The 20,182-nt window shown below is 39.9% G+C and overlaps 1 protein-coding gene across 1 annotated transcript in view; it reads right to left on the bottom strand.

The window, feature by feature from the left end:
- LOC129248801 (protein dachsous) overlaps window positions 1-20,182 on the bottom strand; it is a 195,026-nt gene that overhangs the window by 38,846 nt on the left and 135,998 nt on the right. The window contains exons 4-7 of the mRNA XM_054888416.1: window positions 18,351-18,529; window positions 15,456-16,127; window positions 11,798-12,326; window positions 1,281-1,783 (exon numbers count right to left, since the gene is read on the bottom strand). Coding sequence (XP_054744391.1) covers window positions 1,281-1,783; window positions 11,798-12,326; window positions 15,456-16,127; window positions 18,351-18,529 — 1,883 coding nt within the window. The remainder of the gene's footprint in view (window positions 1-1,280; window positions 1,784-11,797; window positions 12,327-15,455; window positions 16,128-18,350; window positions 18,530-20,182) is intronic.

Here is a 20,182-nt window from a genome sequence, read left to right as displayed (position 1 = left end):
AAAGGTATGTTTCTCTTCCAACAGCGATCTCTAAGCATTTCGCATGCCTGCAGAGTCGCGAAGACCTCTGCTTAAAAAACAATACGAGTTTTTGGCAGCTTAAAGGAGACTGAAATATTGGTTGATTTAGAGAATACCCCCGCTACCACTCCAGATTTCAACTTGGATCAGTCAGTGAAAACAGAGGTACCTATTTCCGTGTGGACTCTCCTCTCTTTCCAATCCCGCCATAACCCTTAAAACTCAGTTTGCGGATGGAGGGAAGGAAGGAGAAATCTGCCTCAGAATGTTATCATGTCCTATGGGAGCTTGCCTTCAGAGGTCAACCTCCTTCAACCTAATAGCACTCGGAGCAGCAATAAATTGAACTTGAAGATTATATAAAAGGGGGTAGTCTTTGAGAATTATTGTTCATGGACTGAAATAAAGAGTGATTAAACTTTGCGAACACCAGGTTCAACATATTGAGAGAGTTTCAACTGGGTCCCTACTACTTTATTGCGCTTTTCATATTTTTATTAATTCTAAAATTCATTTTACAACTCTTTTATATAAAACAAATTTACCTGGCGGTCTTAAAAGCCCGCATGAATATAATTTTTTTTTTAATTTGCAGTAAATTTTAAAAACCTTCCATAAATTCTGGAAAAGGACATGAAACAGGGTCTTTATGACTTAATATATCGCTAGAATTCATATTAGCCACGACTAAGAATTCGTATTAATATAAAACTTGAAACTTTTACTTTGCCATTGCGCATCGCTATTTCATACAAGTCAAATTAGATTTTCCCCTAGAATTTGATTTTTCTCAGACGTCAAGATGAAAAATTTCCTCACAGTAATCCTGAACACTGAAGTGAAGCAGACGCACATGCTGTTTTGTAAAGAGGCCATGTGGTTCTTGGCATCGTTAAATATGAGTCTTAAATCAGCTAAGAAAATAAAAATGGCGTTTCCAATATGGCGGATGATTCTTTGATTGTTAGATTGAAGGGCATTTTGGGATAGCTGATTGCAAAGTTTTGTGATATTCTGTATCTTACACATATCCGTAATTTTGATTTTAGTTAAAAGGATCACCCTATCACACAAACACTTACAACTGCTTCCTTATTATAAAAAGTGTCGAGATAAATGTTTTCTAAGTTTCTTCTCATGTGAGTCGCACAAAAGATTGAGCACCCATGCAACGATTTGCTGCAAACTCTGTTTTTGCTTCTTATTTCTCTGTTAATCTATTTCTTTTTTGTTTTGTTTCTTTGTTTTTTTTCACTTACCCGAAACACTAAGCTGGAGCTAGTGAACGTCGGCCGATTGTCATTCAAATCCAACACCTCAACGCGCAACAAACGTATCGACTGCATGGGTGGATTGCCACCGTCTTTGGCTGCCACTGCTAAACGATAAATACTTCGATCCTCATGATCCAGCACGACTCGTGTGCGAATTACACCCGTCGCCGCATCAATGCTGAACAGCCCGTAACCATCCGAATCACGACCTTTCAGTATCGAGTAGGTGATCGATGCATTCTGACCGTTATCACGATCGACGGCACGAATGCGCACTACTTCAGTGCCGGGCGGCTGCTCCTCGCGTACGCTGACCACATCCTCCTGTGGATCGACCATGTCCGGCGCATTGTCGTTGACATCGGTGATATGCACTTTGACGGGAACGCGCGCACTGCGATAGGGGGTGCCTTGATCGCGTGCCTCCGCCACCAGGTCGTAAACGGCGCGCAATTCGCGATCGAGCGGTTCGCGGGTGGTGATCTCGCCTGGAAATATTTAAAAAAATCATGAGAATTAATTTAATTTATGAAAAAGGAAGCGAGGTAACTATACAAAAACTGAGTTTCATGAATGTGTATATAAGTAGTACAGAGGCGTTGGATTTTTTTTCCTTTCTATTTATTGTAATAAAGTAAATCAAAATTAACGATTCGAGTAAACTATTGAGAAAGTACTGTCCTTTCAATTAAGCGCCGCCAAAAGCGCCAGCGGTCATCGCATGATTTATTCTATGTCAAATCGCATAGCTCTTCCCTTCTCTGCATCTCTATGCAATTGTTTCCCTTGCCCAGGTGCCATGAGACATAAACATTTTTTATGAAAACCAAATTGTATCAAATTCCAACCGCTAGTTTGTTTGCCAGACTATTCAATCAACCGGAAATTAGACAAATTAAACGACGTTGGGCAGTACGAACATGACCGAACGGGTGAATGGTCGACTACGCGTTGAACGGCGGTTGTGTTGGTAGTTGGAGAGCCTTTGGTTATTCGATCAGTCGTATTGGGGACAATGAAGCTAAGAGTTGAAAATGTTTTGACTTACAGATTTAAGTTATCACTCCCCGTCATAGTAAAGATTTATGGTTAGCAAAATGCCAATGACAACAACAACAACAAAAAGCACACAGAATACATGCATCATGCACATGAAATATCTAAAAACTGCAAGTAAATAATAGCAAAATTGTAGTTAGCAAGAGTTTGAGCTGCTATTTGTTAATACCAGCATACAAATAAACTCTCGTGAGGATTTGCCTGATCTCCTATCGGGCGCGTCCCAGCTGTTGGGTAGGGAAGCCCTGCCATCACACTCGTGTGATGACTCAAAGTTGGCATAGAATCAGGGTGCCATCCGCGGACCAAACTGGCTAGGGAGGAGTCCGAAATAAAACCATCCTTGGTAATGGACAACATAGAGGATAATACTCCAGGTGGAATCCACAGAAGTGGCAATACACCCGCTTCGGCGGCAGGGGCATGGATTCTGAAGGCCCCAAGCGTTACCCAAGTATCTTAGCTCTATGAGCGAGAGCGCATCCTGGAGGAGACGGGGGTGCTATCGCAATCTCCTCTTCTTCAGAGTCTGAAAAACGTTTCCCAGTTTCGGAGGACCTGAGTTGTGAGGTCTTTTCGTTGACAGCACGACCACTCAAAGAAGCCGGGAAATCGAAGAGCGTGGCAAGGAGGGAGAGAAGAAAGTGGCTGGCAAGGCTCATGAGGGAGAAATCCTCATGTGGCTCTGCCGGCTCTTTTGCGGCGGAAGTGACACCCACGGAAGCTACCGAATCCTCGGGGGGCACAAGCGCTCTCAAATTGTCTCGTAGACCTCAGTCCAGCACTGCTACCTGCCCGGCGAAATTTCCGTCAGTAGAGGGTGGGGAGTTGGACCTTCGCCCAAGCACATCCAAGGGTGCGGCCAAGCTATCCTATAGCTAGAAAGCTGCTGGACCTGTGGCTGTGATTGGAAAACTGGGGCCTGACCATCAGCTGACGGATGCAGAAACAAATACTGCAAAAGTCGCCTGATGCGTCAGCTTTTTGCCTCCGGTCCTGAAGCCAACGCGAAGGGTTATTAGACAAGCCATGGCACCATAAGGGTGATGTGCGTGTCTCTGGCCAACTTCGAGTGGATCAGGACCGTGGTCAATAACGTGCCCCCATTGAGACCAATCGTTTCGCGGTCTACAGGGAAGAGAGTGTACCCCTCAGGAAGGCCATCTGCTAGATTCCGGATCCAGATCTGTTTACGGCGGATGTCCTATCCTGTATACGTGCCCACAATCCGGGCACCAGCATGAGGCTTTGGCGAGTCCTAGAGCAAAAACCGGAAAAGAAAGGAAGGGGCTGCTCTTGTGGTGCGAGTGGAGGAGGTCAGTGTTGATGTCATTGGCTCACGGTACCGGAACCATCAGAGTCCCTTCTTTGGGGCAGTCAGTTTTCACGTCTTTCCCAAATGATTGGCTCGGACGGTTCCTGTAGCTACCGTCCCTTGACGGTGACACAGATTACCTTGCAGCATTCCAAAGCCGCGACCGCACTACGAAGTAGAAGGCTAATCCAGCTGCACACATTTCCCCATATAACAACAGTGCAAGAGCCCTGGGTCTTTGGGGGCACCTCCATGGCTTAAGCACGTTGAAAGGGGCCACGTTATTATATGACAGGAGTTCGAGTAGACCTAGCACCGGTCTTATAGTACTATCCCACCTCACTATGACGAGTCTTGAGCAATTCTGTTGCCAAGGCCTGGTAGCGGCTGAGGTGTGTTATAGAGGTAGACGCGGATGGTCGAAGTCTTATGATGCTCTGGAAGAGCCACCACCTGGGAAGGCCACTAATCTCGTGAGGTTCTGTGAGCGGCGCAATCTGGGCCTTATCCTATGCTGCGATGCTAATGCCGAGCATACAATCTGGGGCAGCAGCAAGTGCAATGGACGGGCTCTCGACTAATCAAATTTATCGCGTCCTCTTGCCTAGACATACATTACTTCGGAGGTCGAGTAGATTTAAAGAAAATTAAAAAGCGAACCCGAGTGCAGTACATTGTATTTAATTGTGTCTTGCTAGTATGTCCCGCCAAAAAACAAAAAAAAAAATACAATACAGTTTATACTGACACGGAAACGCTAGGAAGAAATTAACATAAACAGCTGTAGGATGGAAGGCTCAAACTGTTCCTCTCCGCCGACGCTAGGACGTTTTGCTGCCGAACAGAGTCTTGCGTGTGGGTAGAAAAATGTGGTAGCCAACTGTTGGTAGTGCCCTCCTCGCACTTTCTCAATGTTGGACGGTTTCGGCATTTTTTGTATTTGAATAATTTTTTCAGTAATTTCCAAATATTGAAATACGCTCTTCGCAGTGTCCGAGGATCGAACATTGGGTACACACCATTTTGCGTTTACTTCCTATTCAACTTTAGACCAAATTGGCTCTATTGGATTTGACATTAGGAAATAATGACCTATAACAAATATGTTACACACATACGTATGGAATAAAGATTGTAACTTCTTTCCTCATTTTTTTTTTACTGAAAGAAAAACTCATTATATCATTATTTTGAAACATTTCCTCATTTTTTATTTATGTAATATACTTTTTCTAATTTAAAATTAATTTCTAATTTGAATATAACTTTACGTTTCCTCATTTTGAACTTGATACCGGTTCTTAATACCCATCCTGCCTCTGCAAGCAATGGCAGACCACCGATTGTATTACTATCATGTACGCATAGAGTCGTTCTTTCCTTCTACGTATTTGAAAAGATTTATCGTTTCAGGACAGATTATAAATTAATATACCATTCGTAAAATGCTTCTATTAAATGATGATGGGTTAAAAGTGAATACTGAGCTGGCAAAAATTTCAATTATTTTAGTTATTTAAGTAAAATTTAGAAAGTTTAGTAGGAGCTACATTCAGAGTTGATATTTTCTATACAGCAAGTGAGCTGGCACCAATAGGGGTAAACCCGCTTCCTTCATAGGTTCTACACTAGTATGGTATATGTACGCATGTATGTATGTATATATGGCATGATGGAAAGAATAATGAGATGGCGCCTATCGTGGTACCGTTACTTTCCTCTCAGCGAATTTAACAATGAGTTACGTCGTTTAGCTCCAGTATGGCCAGGTTTTCCATTTTCGTAACTTAATTTAGCATTTTGTTGTTTTTAGTCTCGGAGTTATAGTTCTTTCTTCATTTAATTTTTCTGGCCTGTTCTAATTAAAAGTAATGTTTATAATTTTGTAAAATATACATTTTTTAAAAATTAGTTAAATAATTCACTCAGTTTTATTTAACCTTGCTTTTTTTAACATCTGGTCACATTGCCCGCGATTGCAGTTGTGTTTGGAGTCCTTCTGCTTGCATCTCTCTCTCGCTACTGCAGTGTTGCCTAGCTTTGGATATAAAAACGCACTCAAATGCCCATTTAAAGAAAATAAAATACCAAATTTTTATTGAATTACTTAAAGAACTTTGTATGCGTGACAAATTGTCTTTAAAATGTGGGTTTTTTTTTTCAATAAATGTGTTATGGATATGTACAAAATAATTTATGAATTTTTTGTTAAAAGAAACTCGTTTGTTAAGGGAACGAGTTATTTGCTATATTTCAGGTTATGTAACAAAATAAGGTACTCTCTTTGTAAAAATGTCGTTATGGTTTTTTCAGTATTTTCTGGTTTATTTTTACTGTGAATACAACTCTTGATGCTCTATGTCCCACTAAAGATTGAGGAGCGGACGAAATGATTACATCTCTATGGTTTTAATTCGCATTCAGTAAATTCAAACGCTTTTTAAAATGTGTAAAAAAGTTTTCAATGTTAAGAAGAGTTGAGAGAAGAACATTTAATATTCTTGCATTAACTTAAAATTGAATTTTGCACTTTCAAAATATCAAACTTTATAAAAATCAACAAATTTGCACTAGCTTTAAAATCTGCTCAGCGTGCCCTTTTTAACATTCTTTTGTTTAATAATACAGTTTTTTTAAACTTACATTTCGGTAGCTTTAAATTAAAAATAAAAAGAAACAAACACCAAACTTAAAAATTTTCGCATTTTGGGTATAAAAAAGCATTAAATTTATTGTGAAGAGCACATGGTTGGCAACACTGCACAACTTGGCAATCGTGACGTCACGCGTTTTCTGATGGGCGCAATCTTGTTTCCATCATTCTTGTATATATGGCACATTCCAAGAAGTCATGTCAACTGCTTTACTTGTCATCTACTTAATTTTCGTTATGATTTACGAGCACAATATTCACATCTACTCGAACTGTTCTGAATATTCTCAATTATCTCAACAAAGTAATTGAAAATAACATCCGCATGAGATAGCGTTTGCAGCCTATTCGCACGCACTGCACACGTTGCCACAATGTAGAGTATGGTGGTGGTGCTGGTGCATGGTTGTGTTAAAATTCTTATGCGCAATCCTTCTCGCAGCCACATTAGAGTCGGAGCGTTATAAGCAATGCGGAAAATGCCGTTTATTGGCACATCAACCGACTTTTAATCACGTGAGTGCATACTATGTGCACACTTACTAATATATGTAACCAACTTTCCTGTTACCATGCCTTATGCCAAAGCAAACTATTTCTTATGGGGCCATGGTAATGATACTGGCAGCTGCTCTCGAAATAGAGTACCGCGAAGCGCACGCGCAGTAGATACAGCGTCGAAGAAGTCTGGGTTACACTTAGGTACATACGAGCACCTGGTTTACAGGATTAGCAGCACCACTCGATTTGCATATTTAATTTAAATAACAGCTAAGCTCCTGATCTGTGCCACAGTACTATACATCTCACATATGCACACATGCTTGTACGAGTATAAATGCATTGGAAGACAACATTCTGCTGCCGCACACACAGTGGCCACAAAATGTCAACCAGTTGACATGCCATTGACGGATGAGCTGACAGTGTTAAAACTGTTGTTGCGCGCACACTAATGGCTAGTCTGCCATCCATCTATTCATCCAGCCAGCCATGTACGTGTAGTAATGCAAAGAGCACCAACGTTGGGGACTATGCCACAGTGCGATCTTCGTAGCAGTTGATATTAAACGGCAGCAATGTAATAGAAAGATGAGGCTTAGGCTCAGGCTGCTGCTGATGGTGCAGTAAAAGTCAGCGAATGTAGCGCCTATCGGTAAAATGTGTACCTGGAGATCATTTGATTGCCTACGCCGACTGATCCGCCAACTAAAAAGCGGATCAACGCGACGGATGCGCGGCTAGTGCTATGCTATTTATTAACAACAATATCAGCGGTTTTTGTGGCATCAATGAACGAACAGGTTTGCCTAATGCAATACCCATGCCGCTAGACCCACCAGTTGGCCAAATTCTCTCAACTTTTCCTCTCGACATTAATTTGCTTTTTCACCTAGTACGACAATGGTATACCTGCCAATTTGATGGCTTAGGAGCCCAACTCGAAACTGTCTACTTTGAAAAGTAGAACAGTAATGCCTGGCCATGGGTCATGGCTTAGCACATGGTTGCCGGTCTGCTGGCTTGGCCTGCTCTACGACGCACTGCTGCGGGCTGTTATGGCTTCAAAGTAGCAGCGGGTATGGCGTTTGCCGTGGGCTAGGCTATTCCAATGCATTTGCCCCCAGCAGTTCGAATGATGGCTGCAAGTGCGCGGGCTGCTATGCAGTTGATGGAGATGTTAGAAATGTTAGTTTGTTGTGGCGGCGATTTTTCTTGATTTTTTGCAGAACTGTAGTGACATTAATTTATGTTCAAAGGAAATTCTTAACTTCCACTGCGAGTATGGATAAATATACGAATATACCTACATACATATGTACATGATCGTTCAAAAAATAACTATGCAGACATACTTTGTGCACATACCCCACATGGAGAAACATAATTGTTGAAATAAATTTACGTTTCAAACGTATAAATATTCCGGAAAGCATATACTAGGCTGTACTCAATGAATGTAAAACGTTCCAAATAAGATCCAGAATGATAATTTAAATTGGGCATACAAGCCCAAAGCCTGAACTTATTGCGCACTCGAAACATATAAATGCAAGAAATATTTTTTTCTAGTTGCGATGGTCTCACAAACCTCATCTCCCACTATCCGTAGAACACCAGTACCAGTCGGTCACTTCCCAAGTAGCACTAAAGCGACGATTTGATACCATTATGAGACCTCCAACCGGTAGATATCTACAGCCAGTCAGAGTTGTTGATGCCATGGAGAAGATTAATGGGATCTGGGCTGTCGAGGAAAGGAGCATCCAGTGACCTTAATCGTCTAGCAGGTAATCCAGGTCACTTACAGAGAAAGTGCTCAACAGCCTCATTCTCTGGAAGGTCGCCACAGCTTCTGCGATGGGAATTAAATGGCTTTTCCGCATGTGTGCATTTTATATAAACAGGTGGAAATAGTGATTCTTACAGTTGTTGAAAGGATTATCCTTCCTCTAAAAATTCTTATGAATGCATTACATTGATCAATACTGCATTGGTCGTCATGAACAATATTTATTTTCAATTCATTTTCCATTTGGAACCTTATTTCATAGTTCTGCGATAGGAGGAGTCCTCGTTCCTAGTGGCCAAAGCTATACTATTATAGCTAATTTGCAAAAGCCTTTCTGAGGTCAGGTTTGTATTATCAGGAAAACTAATTAAAATACAGTAGGTTCTGTTTTTATGCGGTAGATACGTTCCGCAAGAAACAGCATAAAAAAAACAGCATAAAAATAGCTACCAGTTCTATAGTAAAACTATAGATACGTTTCAAAAGTGCTAAGAACCGCATAAATCTGAAATAATGTAATAAAGTCGCATAAAAAAGGGCACTAGTCCCATATTATAACTATAGATACGTTCCATAGACCGCATGAATCTGAAATAATTAAATAAAATCGCATAAACAAAATATTGTGTTTTTCAAAATTATATCTTTATTAAAAAAATGTCAGAATAGAAAAATAAATTTAAGTCAGAAATAGAATCAGACAATACCCACATGTTGCGCGTTCGTTTAGGATTTGGCGTAAAATCACTTTCGTCACTTGAGGAAATTTACACGTCTGATCTAGATGGTGATGCAGGCGGTTCCATACTTGTAGTGTTAGCATTTCTGATGCAATCTGTGATGAGTTGTTTGCTTAGCTGGTTTAGAATCTTGTTTATATGTACTATTCCCGATAGGTCGACATGCATTTTGTAATTTAAAAAAAAAACCGCACTATTTCAAAACCGCATAAAAAAAAGCCGCATAAAAACAGAACCTACTGTACTTCAAACGGTTATAATCGCTTGGTATCGGATCAGGACTATATGTCGCAAGAGATAGAAGATCCCTCCCATGTGAGTTCTCGGGGCCTCTGCGTGCCATTAAAAATGTTTGAGGTCTAGCGTTGTCTTGCTAAGATGAAACACCTTTCTTATACAAGGTGGCGCAAAAGTAACCTGGCGATGTTTTTTGGCTGTAATTTAAAAAAAAACTGCAAAACTTTGATTCTTCTTGTGGATTATTTTTATTTGGTCTTTGAATTTTTTTTACATCAAGTCGAGAATATGATGTCATGTAAATGGCCGCCGCCACAGTTGATTGCCATTTGAGCCCTTTTTATGGCATTTTCCATCACTTTGGCCAAAACTTCCGGCGATAGATCCTCACATTCTTGACGGATATTGTCTTTAAGAGCTGCAAGAGTCTGAGGCTTGTTGACATAAACCCGCGACTTCAAAAAGCCCCACAAAAAGAAGTCTGGAGCGGTCAAATCAGGCGATCTTGCTGGCCAGTGCAAATCGCCAAAACGGGAGATTAGGCGCCCGGGAAATGCATCCTTCAGCATATCGGTTGTGGCACGTGCAGTGTGTGCCGTTGCACCGTCCTGTTGGAACCACATGTTTTCCAATCCCAATTCATCATTGTACGGAAACAACTTCAAATCTTGTACCAAAATTCGATGTAAAGACCGTCGACTGATACCCATTGGCGCGTGGCACGTCGTCAGGTTGATGTCGACGGCGCTTCCATGACATCCTCGGCTACAGCAGCAATATTCTCTGCAGAACGGCTACTCCGGGGTCTGCCACGCTTGGCAGCATCTCGTGTTGTGCCAGTCTCTTCGAGGCGAGCGGCTAAACGTCGCAGTGATTCACCAGTAGGCGTTGGACAGCGAGGAAATCTGCGACGAAATTCACGTTTGCCAAAGTCCCCGACCGATTATTGGTCAAATAAATAGTCAGCAATATTCCGCGTTCTGGAGCAGTGTAGCGTAACATTGTTTATTAACGTGTATTTCGCATGTGTTTACTACACAAATGTCAAAACAGAACTGACATTAGGGGCCAATCGCAAAATTTATAGCATTTTCTGATAGGAGGATTACTTTAGCGCCACTTGTTATGTCCATTCTGGCCGCATCTGGTCGCTTTCTTCAAACTGACCAGAGTTAGAACGTAGACGGCCGAGTTGAGTGTTTTTGGGTCCCTTCCAGTCTCACCCAAAACATTCTTGGATGTTAATCTCAGCTTAATAAATGTTATAGCAGACATTTCAGCAAATAACCGCATACGTCAATACATCGTATTTGCTCTTGTGACCAGCTTTATGTAAATAGCTCCAAACGGGTTTCTGGCTAATCTTCAGTTACTAAGCAATGTAATCTCCCTGACTTTATCAGCATTTGCGACGATTTGCTTATCAGAGCGCGCCTATCTTCGACGCTCATATTCTCAGAAGAGATAGTTGGAACTATCGCTTTACTATTACAATCGATTCTGTACTGAGTTTTTCCCGTCTGCTCCGACTCTGCACCTTAGTCGTAAAGGTATTTGAGGAATGCATCTAATTTTTTCTTTTTACCTTTGTGTTGGAATATTGTAACAAGCAACTGGCTTCACCAAATACAAAACTATCCAAGAATTTGTTTGAAGGGTAATATAATACCATCTTTAAACCACTCTTGTCATAGTGTAGCTCAATATAATGTACAAATTCTGAAACATGACTCACTGAAACCACGTAGCGGAAAACCTTCAGTGCTTTCCGATTCATCTATTAATTATTTTTGCTTGTCTTTCTGAAATCTTATATAGAAATCTGGTCTTACGTGAAGTTAGCACTTTTTTGTCCAGCAAAGACGATGAGACATGAGGAGCATTTGAGAGAACAATTATACACAGCTACACAGAATTTATAATGCATCCCAGTCCGCAAAAATTTATGTTTAAATGTTCCCATAGTTAATAAAGAACCATGCAAGCGAGAGGTGCTGGTGTCAGAACTTTTATATTTGGAAGGTTTAAGATGTAAGCCTTATAAGTGACATTTATGGTGCTGATGCCGGAAAAGTCCAATATCCAATAAAAAAAAATTACGATTCTTACTACTTTGGCTCTGGGCTTTGCCAGACTCACTCCAGCTCATCGCCGGAAGGCAAAAATAAAGTTTAATTAGCTAAGGGTATATATGTCACCACTCACCTGTAACGGAATTCACTTGAAAGCTCGTATTGGATGGTATCAAGCTGTAGCGTATCTCGGCATTCTCATCCAAATCCAAATCACTGGCACCCACCACTCCCACCAGTGCACCGCGACGCATATTCTCTTCGATGACAAATTCATATGCGGCACTCAGGAAGCGCGGATCATTATCGTTGGCGTCCAACACCTCAACGATGACACGTGCGCGCGCATGCGCAGCCGGTGTGCCATTATCGCTGGCCATAACGGTAAGCTCATAGCTATCACGCGATTCACGGTCCAAAGGACCGCGCAGATACAGCCAACCGCTGTTGGGAAAAATGCCAAAGAGTTGTGCCAACTCGGCGTCGGCGGCGGAGAGAGTTTGCTTTGTAGCGCCAAAGCCAGCACCGCTCGGGTGCAGTAGCGTTGGCGTTGGTAGTTTACCGGCAGAGCTGAGGCCTTGGGTGTTGTTGCTGCTTACCAAGCGATAGGTGATGCGCGCATTATTGCCGGTGTCCAGATCGATGGCTGTCACTTGAAGAATCTGTGGGTAGCGAAAGAAGAAGAGAGGAAGTTTTTTATTGCTAATTAGTGGTATGCAACAATAGCTGAAGTAGTTGAGATTAATTGATTACGGATTTGTATGTTTTAAATGGTTTGCGGACTTTCACTATCCATTCAGATATGGCTTTTCACTTGACTTTAATTTTTACCACAATCTATGCATAAGTATGTTTGTAAATAAGTTTGTATGTGAATGGTGTATGGGTGATTTTTTAAATTGTCCCGCTACACACTCACAATAGCATTTCATGTTGTTCGTAGTTGAGGTTACTTTTTGCCATGGCTGTTTGAGCTTGTTGTTGCTAGTTTAAATCGCAATTAACCCATTGACCGCACGGTACAGCTCCCATGACTGTGCTTGGTTTTTACCTTTGTTGCAGTTGTTTTTGTAGCCATTTGTGTGGCAACTAGCAGCCGTTGTTGCACGATAAAAATCGTGTCTTCGACTGCTATGTGATTTTCCGCGAGATCTTAGCGATTTGCTCGTGAGCGAGTGTGGCCCGTTTTGTGGATTTAGTATGTTGCAGCTGGGGCAAAATGGTGTATGCATTGTTGTGGCAATTTTTATCGGTGGCTTGTTTGTTTGTCAGCTGGTGACCGAGAAAATGTGATCTGTTCATAAATTTTTGGTGGCTTTGGTGGGCGTTTGATGCTGCTGCAACAATGTTGCTTCCAAGCCAACATGCAGTGACCAAAATAGCCATTCGAGGAAAGGTAGTTGACTATCTAATAAGACTAAAACGTTGGTATATTTTTCTGCTCGGACCGCAATTGAGGTTAACTTTCCAGTGCGCCTCCCGGTAATGTTTGGATTAGTGTGGAAAAAGTATTTTAAAAAATGAAAAAGGTAGAAAATAATGAAAAAAGGATTTACTCATACCCACAAGTATGCACTAACAATACCAACTGTTAGGAAATTTTTGCTTTGTATGTTTTTTCATCGAGCGTAATTTGCATAAATGCAAATAATCATTATGCATGCGCATCCCTTCTGCCTTTAACTTTACGTTCACTTAGCCGCTTAAAAAAGGAAAATAGCTACCGCAAAAATCATTAATTTCGGAGCCCCCTTTTAACTGATTAGTTTTTTGCAAACGGCATGGTTGTTATTTAAAAAAAGGTGGCATTATCTTTGTTTGCGAATTTAGCGTGAAAAAAGGAAAAGTGGGCGCTTGCACATAATCGCACATAAATCACTCTCCACCGATTTGAATTGGCTCTTTGATTGACTTGAAAATGCCACAGTTGTAGTTGTTGTTGTGTAAAAATGCCACATAGTTCTTCGTTCGATTACAGAGGCAATTCAAAACGATACATTTGCTCATATGAGTATAAAATAAAATAAATATATATGTACGTATTAGGGCGGGTCGATATAAAAATCGCTCATTGCTCTGTGAAAATCGTACTCTAGGGATCAAAATAAGAAACTTTGCCGAAGGAACCATACCTCTAAAACGAATTCTGATGTCCCCCAATTTGGGTCAAACGAAAAATCCCACTTTGACCCATTTAGAGTGCTCCAATCAAGTCCAAATGTATGACCGACCCCCACTAACTTTGGACGGCCGATCCACCCATGCCAGTGGCACACCCCCTGGAACTCCCCTGGGGGGTTCCCTATACAATCATTTCAAAATATCACCATTTTTGGCCTTTACATGAGAAAAGAAACTAAAAAGTTCGACCCAAATTGGGGGACATCAGAATTCGTTTTAGAGGTATGGTTCCTTCGGCAAAGTTTCTTATTTTGATCCCTAGAATATGATTTTCACAGAGCAATGGGCGATTTTTTTGCCTCCCCACAAATCGACTCGGCCTAATACGTATGTAAGCAATACATTTTAATTTTTTAGGCTCTGACAGAGGCTATTGATGAATTTATTACAAAATTAAAACTCAAAATTGGCGGCTTCCGCGTTGAAATTTAAGCGCGATCAATGCAAAAGGTAATCCCATCAAGAACGAATGTGTATAATATTATATAATATACCTACCAGACCAGATATTCACACCACGCCAAGTCTTGGAAAAGGCTCATAAAAGGAGATTCGGCACAAATTCTCTTTTTGTTGATCTCAAAGCCGAATTCGAAAGGAGTTGTCTATGTGTCGCGATGTCTGAATTCGGCATCCCCGCAAAACTAATACGCATATGAAAAATTACATTGCTCAATACAAGTAGCGTCATTAGAGGGAAGGACCTCCCCGAGTCGTTTGATACCAAACGAGGTTCCAGACAGGGTGACTCGCTGTCGTGTGACTTCTTTAACCTAATGCTAGAACGGCAGATATTTTTTATGAGGAGCTTTTTCATGGTAGAAATATACTCGGAGGTTTGCCATTGCCTGTCGAGGGGCGACCGCTGTTAGAAAAAACGTTTTCTTCATTTTGTTGTTTCACCGAGATTCGAACGTCCGTTCTCTCTTAATTCGGAATGGTAGTCACGCACCAACCCATTCGGCTACGGCAACCGGCCTACTAGTTCTTCCATATTTAGTATTTTATTCGAAACTTCTTATATAAATTATACAAAATCGCTTCCGAAAGCATGTAGCAGTAATTCCAATATCCAAGTTTTGCAAACAAAGTTTTTGCGCTTTCCTTGGCCTGGAATGGTATGCGGTTACGCAGGTAGTTTGACAATTGAAGAATAATTTTATAGATACAAAATGATTTGAAATGCATCCAAGGAAAACTGGTTTAGCCACTATAGAATTATTGAAAAAGAAATGCGTCCATCCAGCTAAAGATAGGTTCTGTAGAGAGGCACACGCATACGCTATGTATGTTGGTGAGCTGTTAAATGCTTCTGTTTGTATGTGCGTGTATTTGCCAACATATTTATGCTAGTTGACTAGTAGCCAAACTCGCGTGACTTCTACTGCCGGTTAATCGAATTAATGCAAATTAAATTTATAGGTATGTGTGAAATTAGCATAGCTGTCAATGCATTACACAGATACCCACAACTAACAGAAGATCGGCAAAGTGTAAGTACATGCGGTATACTACGGCCTTTCGGGCCATTTACTCGTAGCATCCTGAGGCGCCGTTATGAGAGTGAGAATGGTTTTGGATGTATGTTATTTGGTAGACTCGATTCTTACCTGCGAATTAATCGGCAACGATTCCAACACCTTCACTGAGTATTCGCTGCGTTCGAACATCGGTGCATTATCGTTGACATCCTGCACTTCCACCAGTATGGTGAGGTTTGATGATAAGGGCGGCTCGCCGCCGTCTGTTGCCGTCACTATGAGCGCGTGCCGCTGCATTGTTTCATAGTCGAGGTGTCGTGACAGTGTTAGGTGGCCCGAGCGTGCATCGATTGCGAAAAGATTCTGTCCTGCAACAACACCAGTCATATGGTTCACAGCGCTAGATATGCCTGTGACCGCTGCAGCCAAGGGCGAGTTGGAGAGTGAGGTAATACCTGCGGCATATGCAGATGTACCTGCGCCTGCCATACGATTGCGCATTGCTAACGCTCCTGTGGGTGTGCCAGCGAAGGTGTTTAGTGTTGGGCGAGAGGATGGGACTTGTGTTGCAATACTCGTATTGCCAATGTATTGTTGTTGCTGTTTTATGGAATGATGGTGATCGGCGGACAGCATGTGGAGAGTATAGGTAATCTCACCACTTTTGCCAGAGTCTTTGTCGTGAGCATGTGCGGCATAGAGAGGGATGTCCAGGTCAACATTCTCCGGCACGGATATGCGCACCAAGTTCGTTTCGAATTCGGGTGCATTGTCATTTACATCCTCGACGTCGATGTTCACCTGTGAAAGAAATTTATTAATATCTCTATTTGCTGAAGGATAACTAACGTTGAAACTCATAATTATTTTATTACTATGTAATGTAAATCAAACGTAACGAGATTAAAATGAAAGTTGCCGAGTTTAAATTGTGTCTTTGCATCATTACGATAAACTTTTCGAAAATAGTCATGATGTGTTGGAGGAATATATGGTAATAAATCAATCATACCTGTAAAGTTTTCGAATGTGATTGGTCTGTAATGATGATATAAATGTGTTACTACTAATTTTCTAAGTTCTGTGGTCTTCCTCGTGAGAGAAATAAATTTAGTTATTTAAATTTCCTATTTTCACTAAATGAAGTTTTATAGAACATTGGTTTGCTTTTTAAAACATTACCCAAAATATCTGCAATCAATTTACTTCTTCACCATTGATATTTTTTCGCCTTCTGAGAATCGCAACTTCTTTTGTTTTAGCAACAAAGTCTACTTGTTTTATTTTTGCAAAATAAACTTTTTATATTTTCGATATGGATTTATGATGATATAAATCCATGGTTTAAATCTTTTTTCCTTATAGTCCTTTCGATAGTTACCAAATCGGTGTCATTTGGTAGATAGGAGTGCCCAGAACATAAAAAAATTATGGTAGACAATTCCTACGCCGTTCTTCGTACTCATATCTCTGTAGGCTTTTGCATGTTGTTGCGTGGTTACAATTACATTAAGCAATTTCTTGGGCACTCCTGATGACTTTATATTCTATAATAAACGGCGAAAGCCGAAATTCCGGGGAACTATAAAAACGTTTATGTTATTTGCAATGTTACCGGGCATATAAAAATGCACTAAAGAAATTGTAAGTAATTATGAGTACAATTTTTAACTAAACGGTAGTAGTATATCTTTGAGTGGACTTACGCCCTATTCAAAGTAATTATATTTGTAACTTTATTAACTACGAAAATTTGTAATGATAAAAACAATGAAAATTTTAACAAGTTTGTTTTTGGAAAATATTTATAAATAAAAAGTTCATAGTAAATTATATTCTTACGCCACTTTCAAAAAACAGGGCTCAATTATAACTTCTCTAACTTATACAGGGCCCGTCATCTATAGTTACGGATTTGAACTAGGTATTATTTGAAGAATGGTAACACTTAGCTGTCATCTGATTTGACAGAAAATTAGTTTTATTCTTCCGCTGAACGAAAATGGTTGTGTATACGCTCAAAGGACCCACGCTTCATGGGCTTGGGATCGACTTGAAGAAGATGAAGACTTTTACCGAAAAATCATCTTTTCGGATGAAGCTCATTTCCATCTCGGCGGGTATGTTAACAAGCAAAATTGCCGCATTTGGGGCTCAGAAACCCGCATGCATCGAAGAAAAGCCGATGCATTCACAACGAGTCACTGTTTGGTGCGGATTTTGGTCGAGAGGCATCATTGGTCCATTTTTCTTCGAAAATGAGCAAGGAGTGGCCGTAACCGTCAATGGAGAGCGTTACTGGGCCATGTTGAACGAATTTTTGTTCCGCAAAATTGAAGAGGAGGATATTGGTGGCATTTGGTTCCAACAAGATGGCGCTACTTGCCACACAGCGAATGCTACGATCAATCTTTTGCGCACTGTCTTCGAAGATCGAATTATCAGCCAAAATTCTGATATCGTTTGGCCGCCTCGGAGCAGCGATTTGACGCCGTTGGATTATTATCTTTGGGGTGCCGTCAAAGACCAGTGTTATGCCAACAAACCAGCAACAATTGATGCACTGAAGACCAACATACGCGATGTCATAGCTGAATTACAGCCGCATACAATCGAAAATGTGTTGAAAAAGTGGACTGATCGTATGGGATGGTGCATGGCTAGCCGAGGCAGCCATATGAATGAAGTTGCGTTCCATCATTAACCGGAAGGATTGTACTTCAAAAAAAAAAAACAGTTTGGAAAAATATTGAGTAGTTTCTTCTTTTAGCATTTTTAATTCTGTAAAGTTATATGGCGGACCCTTTACTAACTTCAGATACCTAAAATAAAAGGTATGGCGAAAAGGTGAAAGAAGTCGAAAATGCAAAATTGAAATGCAATTATTTCCCAAATTATTTATACACAAATTGTGGCTGCTACATTTAAGTCATTAAAAGTACTTTTTTGGTTTATAGGTTTGCTCTTAAAATACTTAATTGATTTTTTCTACTTTTTACCAAAATTGTTTTTCTGAAAACTCACTTGTGTATGTCCATAAGCTGGAGGATCGCCGCTCATTGCTTGAATGTTGAGCAGAATTTGTGGCTTCGTTTCGTGATCTAAAGGATTTGCGATGCGTATATTGCCAGTTACTGTGTCAATGTTAAAGTAACTATCCGGATCGCCAGAATATATTGAATAACGGACACCATTGCGATTGGCTGCAAAAAGAGTTTGGAAATGCATAAGTAAATTTTTAAAGGTGATTAAATACAATTTTTCAAGTTTATTAGTTGAGAATAGGTACTTATGTACCTACATATATTTATGCGCGTAAACTAGTACATTTTTATACGCTTCTAATAAATGAATAACTCACTTAAAAGGGGTGTTCATATTGCCTTATATTTTATTTTATCTGAGTCGACTTAAGTGCTTAAACTAAAGTGATATGTTTTCGTTTTTGTAATCCAAGCCAAGAGTTTCAATTTTTTCGATAATTTTTCTGTGATTTCTATTACTTTTTTTCACTTAAAAATAATCTTTGCTCTTGAATTTAAGTAATTAAGTAATTCTAGATTTAAATTTCGCGAATAAAATGAGCTCGATAACAATTGTACAGCAACAAAAGTACTATTTATATTTATTTTTGTATAGAATTTTTATATTATTTTAGGTTTTTTAACCGTCTTAGGTACTTTCATATCTTTATTTTATGTTTTTCTTCGTCCACATCCTTCTATTAATCTTTATCTAATTCTTATTCTTAAGGTGTTGCTTAACACGTTTCTTTAACTCAGTATCAATAATAAAGCATACATTTAGGAGTCAAATGGTTTAGCAGTTGGATTAGTGTCATTTTGGAATCGATTTATTCGCTTTCTTTGAACTAATTGGAAATTGTATTTATTTTCTTCCCTCCAGCATCAAAATAGCTTCCAAATGATGTATGTATGTATTATACATTTCTTCATACCTTAGAAATATAGTCTGGCCGTATCGAAAATATGATTACTTTTTTGGTATAAGATTCTTAATTGGAAAAATAAATGTTTGAAATTATCGATCGAATGCTATTTATCTACTAATCAAATTTCATCAGAAAATAAAAGTCACAAAATAGCAGTCAAATATGGCAAAAACTTCAAAATATCTATTAAATGTTACAAAATAAAATCTATTAAATGTTAATTAATTAAATTAACTAAAATAGTAGAAAAGTCGTAAAATTATTATTATGCAGTGATATAAGACAAAAAATATTTGGTGGGTGCCAAAAGATTAAATCCGTTAAATTGAGTTTTTTTTTTGACGATAACATCCAAGTGCTATTTTTACATTATATATACATACATATATAATTGGCGCCTACACCCTTTTTGGGTGTTTGGCCGAGCTAGTCCTCCTATTTGCGGTGTGCGTCTTGATGTTGTTCCACAAATGGAGGGACCTACAGTTTCAAGCCGACTCCGAACGGCAGGTATTTTTATGAGGAGTTTTTTCATGGCAGAAGTACACTCGGAGGTTTGCCATTGCCTGTCGAGGGGCGACCGCTATTAGAAAAATGTTTTTATTATTTTTGGTTTCACCGAGATTCGAACCAACGTTCTCCCTGTGAATTTCGAATGGTAATCACGCACCAAGCCATTTGGCTACGGCGGCCGCCATTAAAGAGTCTAAATAGTGATTATTTTATAAATGATTATTTTTTGAAGCATAACTCAGATGAAAGTTTGTATCAATAGGGTCGTGGACGGTAAAAAAATTGATTACATATAACTTTTATTCGAAGTATTCAGATTTCAGATGTCATAACAGAACTTTCGCTGCAGCTAACTTAAATTTTTTCTGTCCGTCAATGTGTTAAAGAAACT

Source organism: Anastrepha obliqua, chromosome 5 (assembly GCF_027943255.1).
Source record: "Anastrepha obliqua isolate idAnaObli1 chromosome 5, idAnaObli1_1.0, whole genome shotgun sequence".
In the NCBI taxonomy this organism is placed as follows: Eukaryota; Metazoa; Arthropoda; class Insecta; order Diptera; family Tephritidae; genus Anastrepha; species Anastrepha obliqua.
This window is presented reverse-complemented; position numbering and strand designations above follow the sequence as displayed.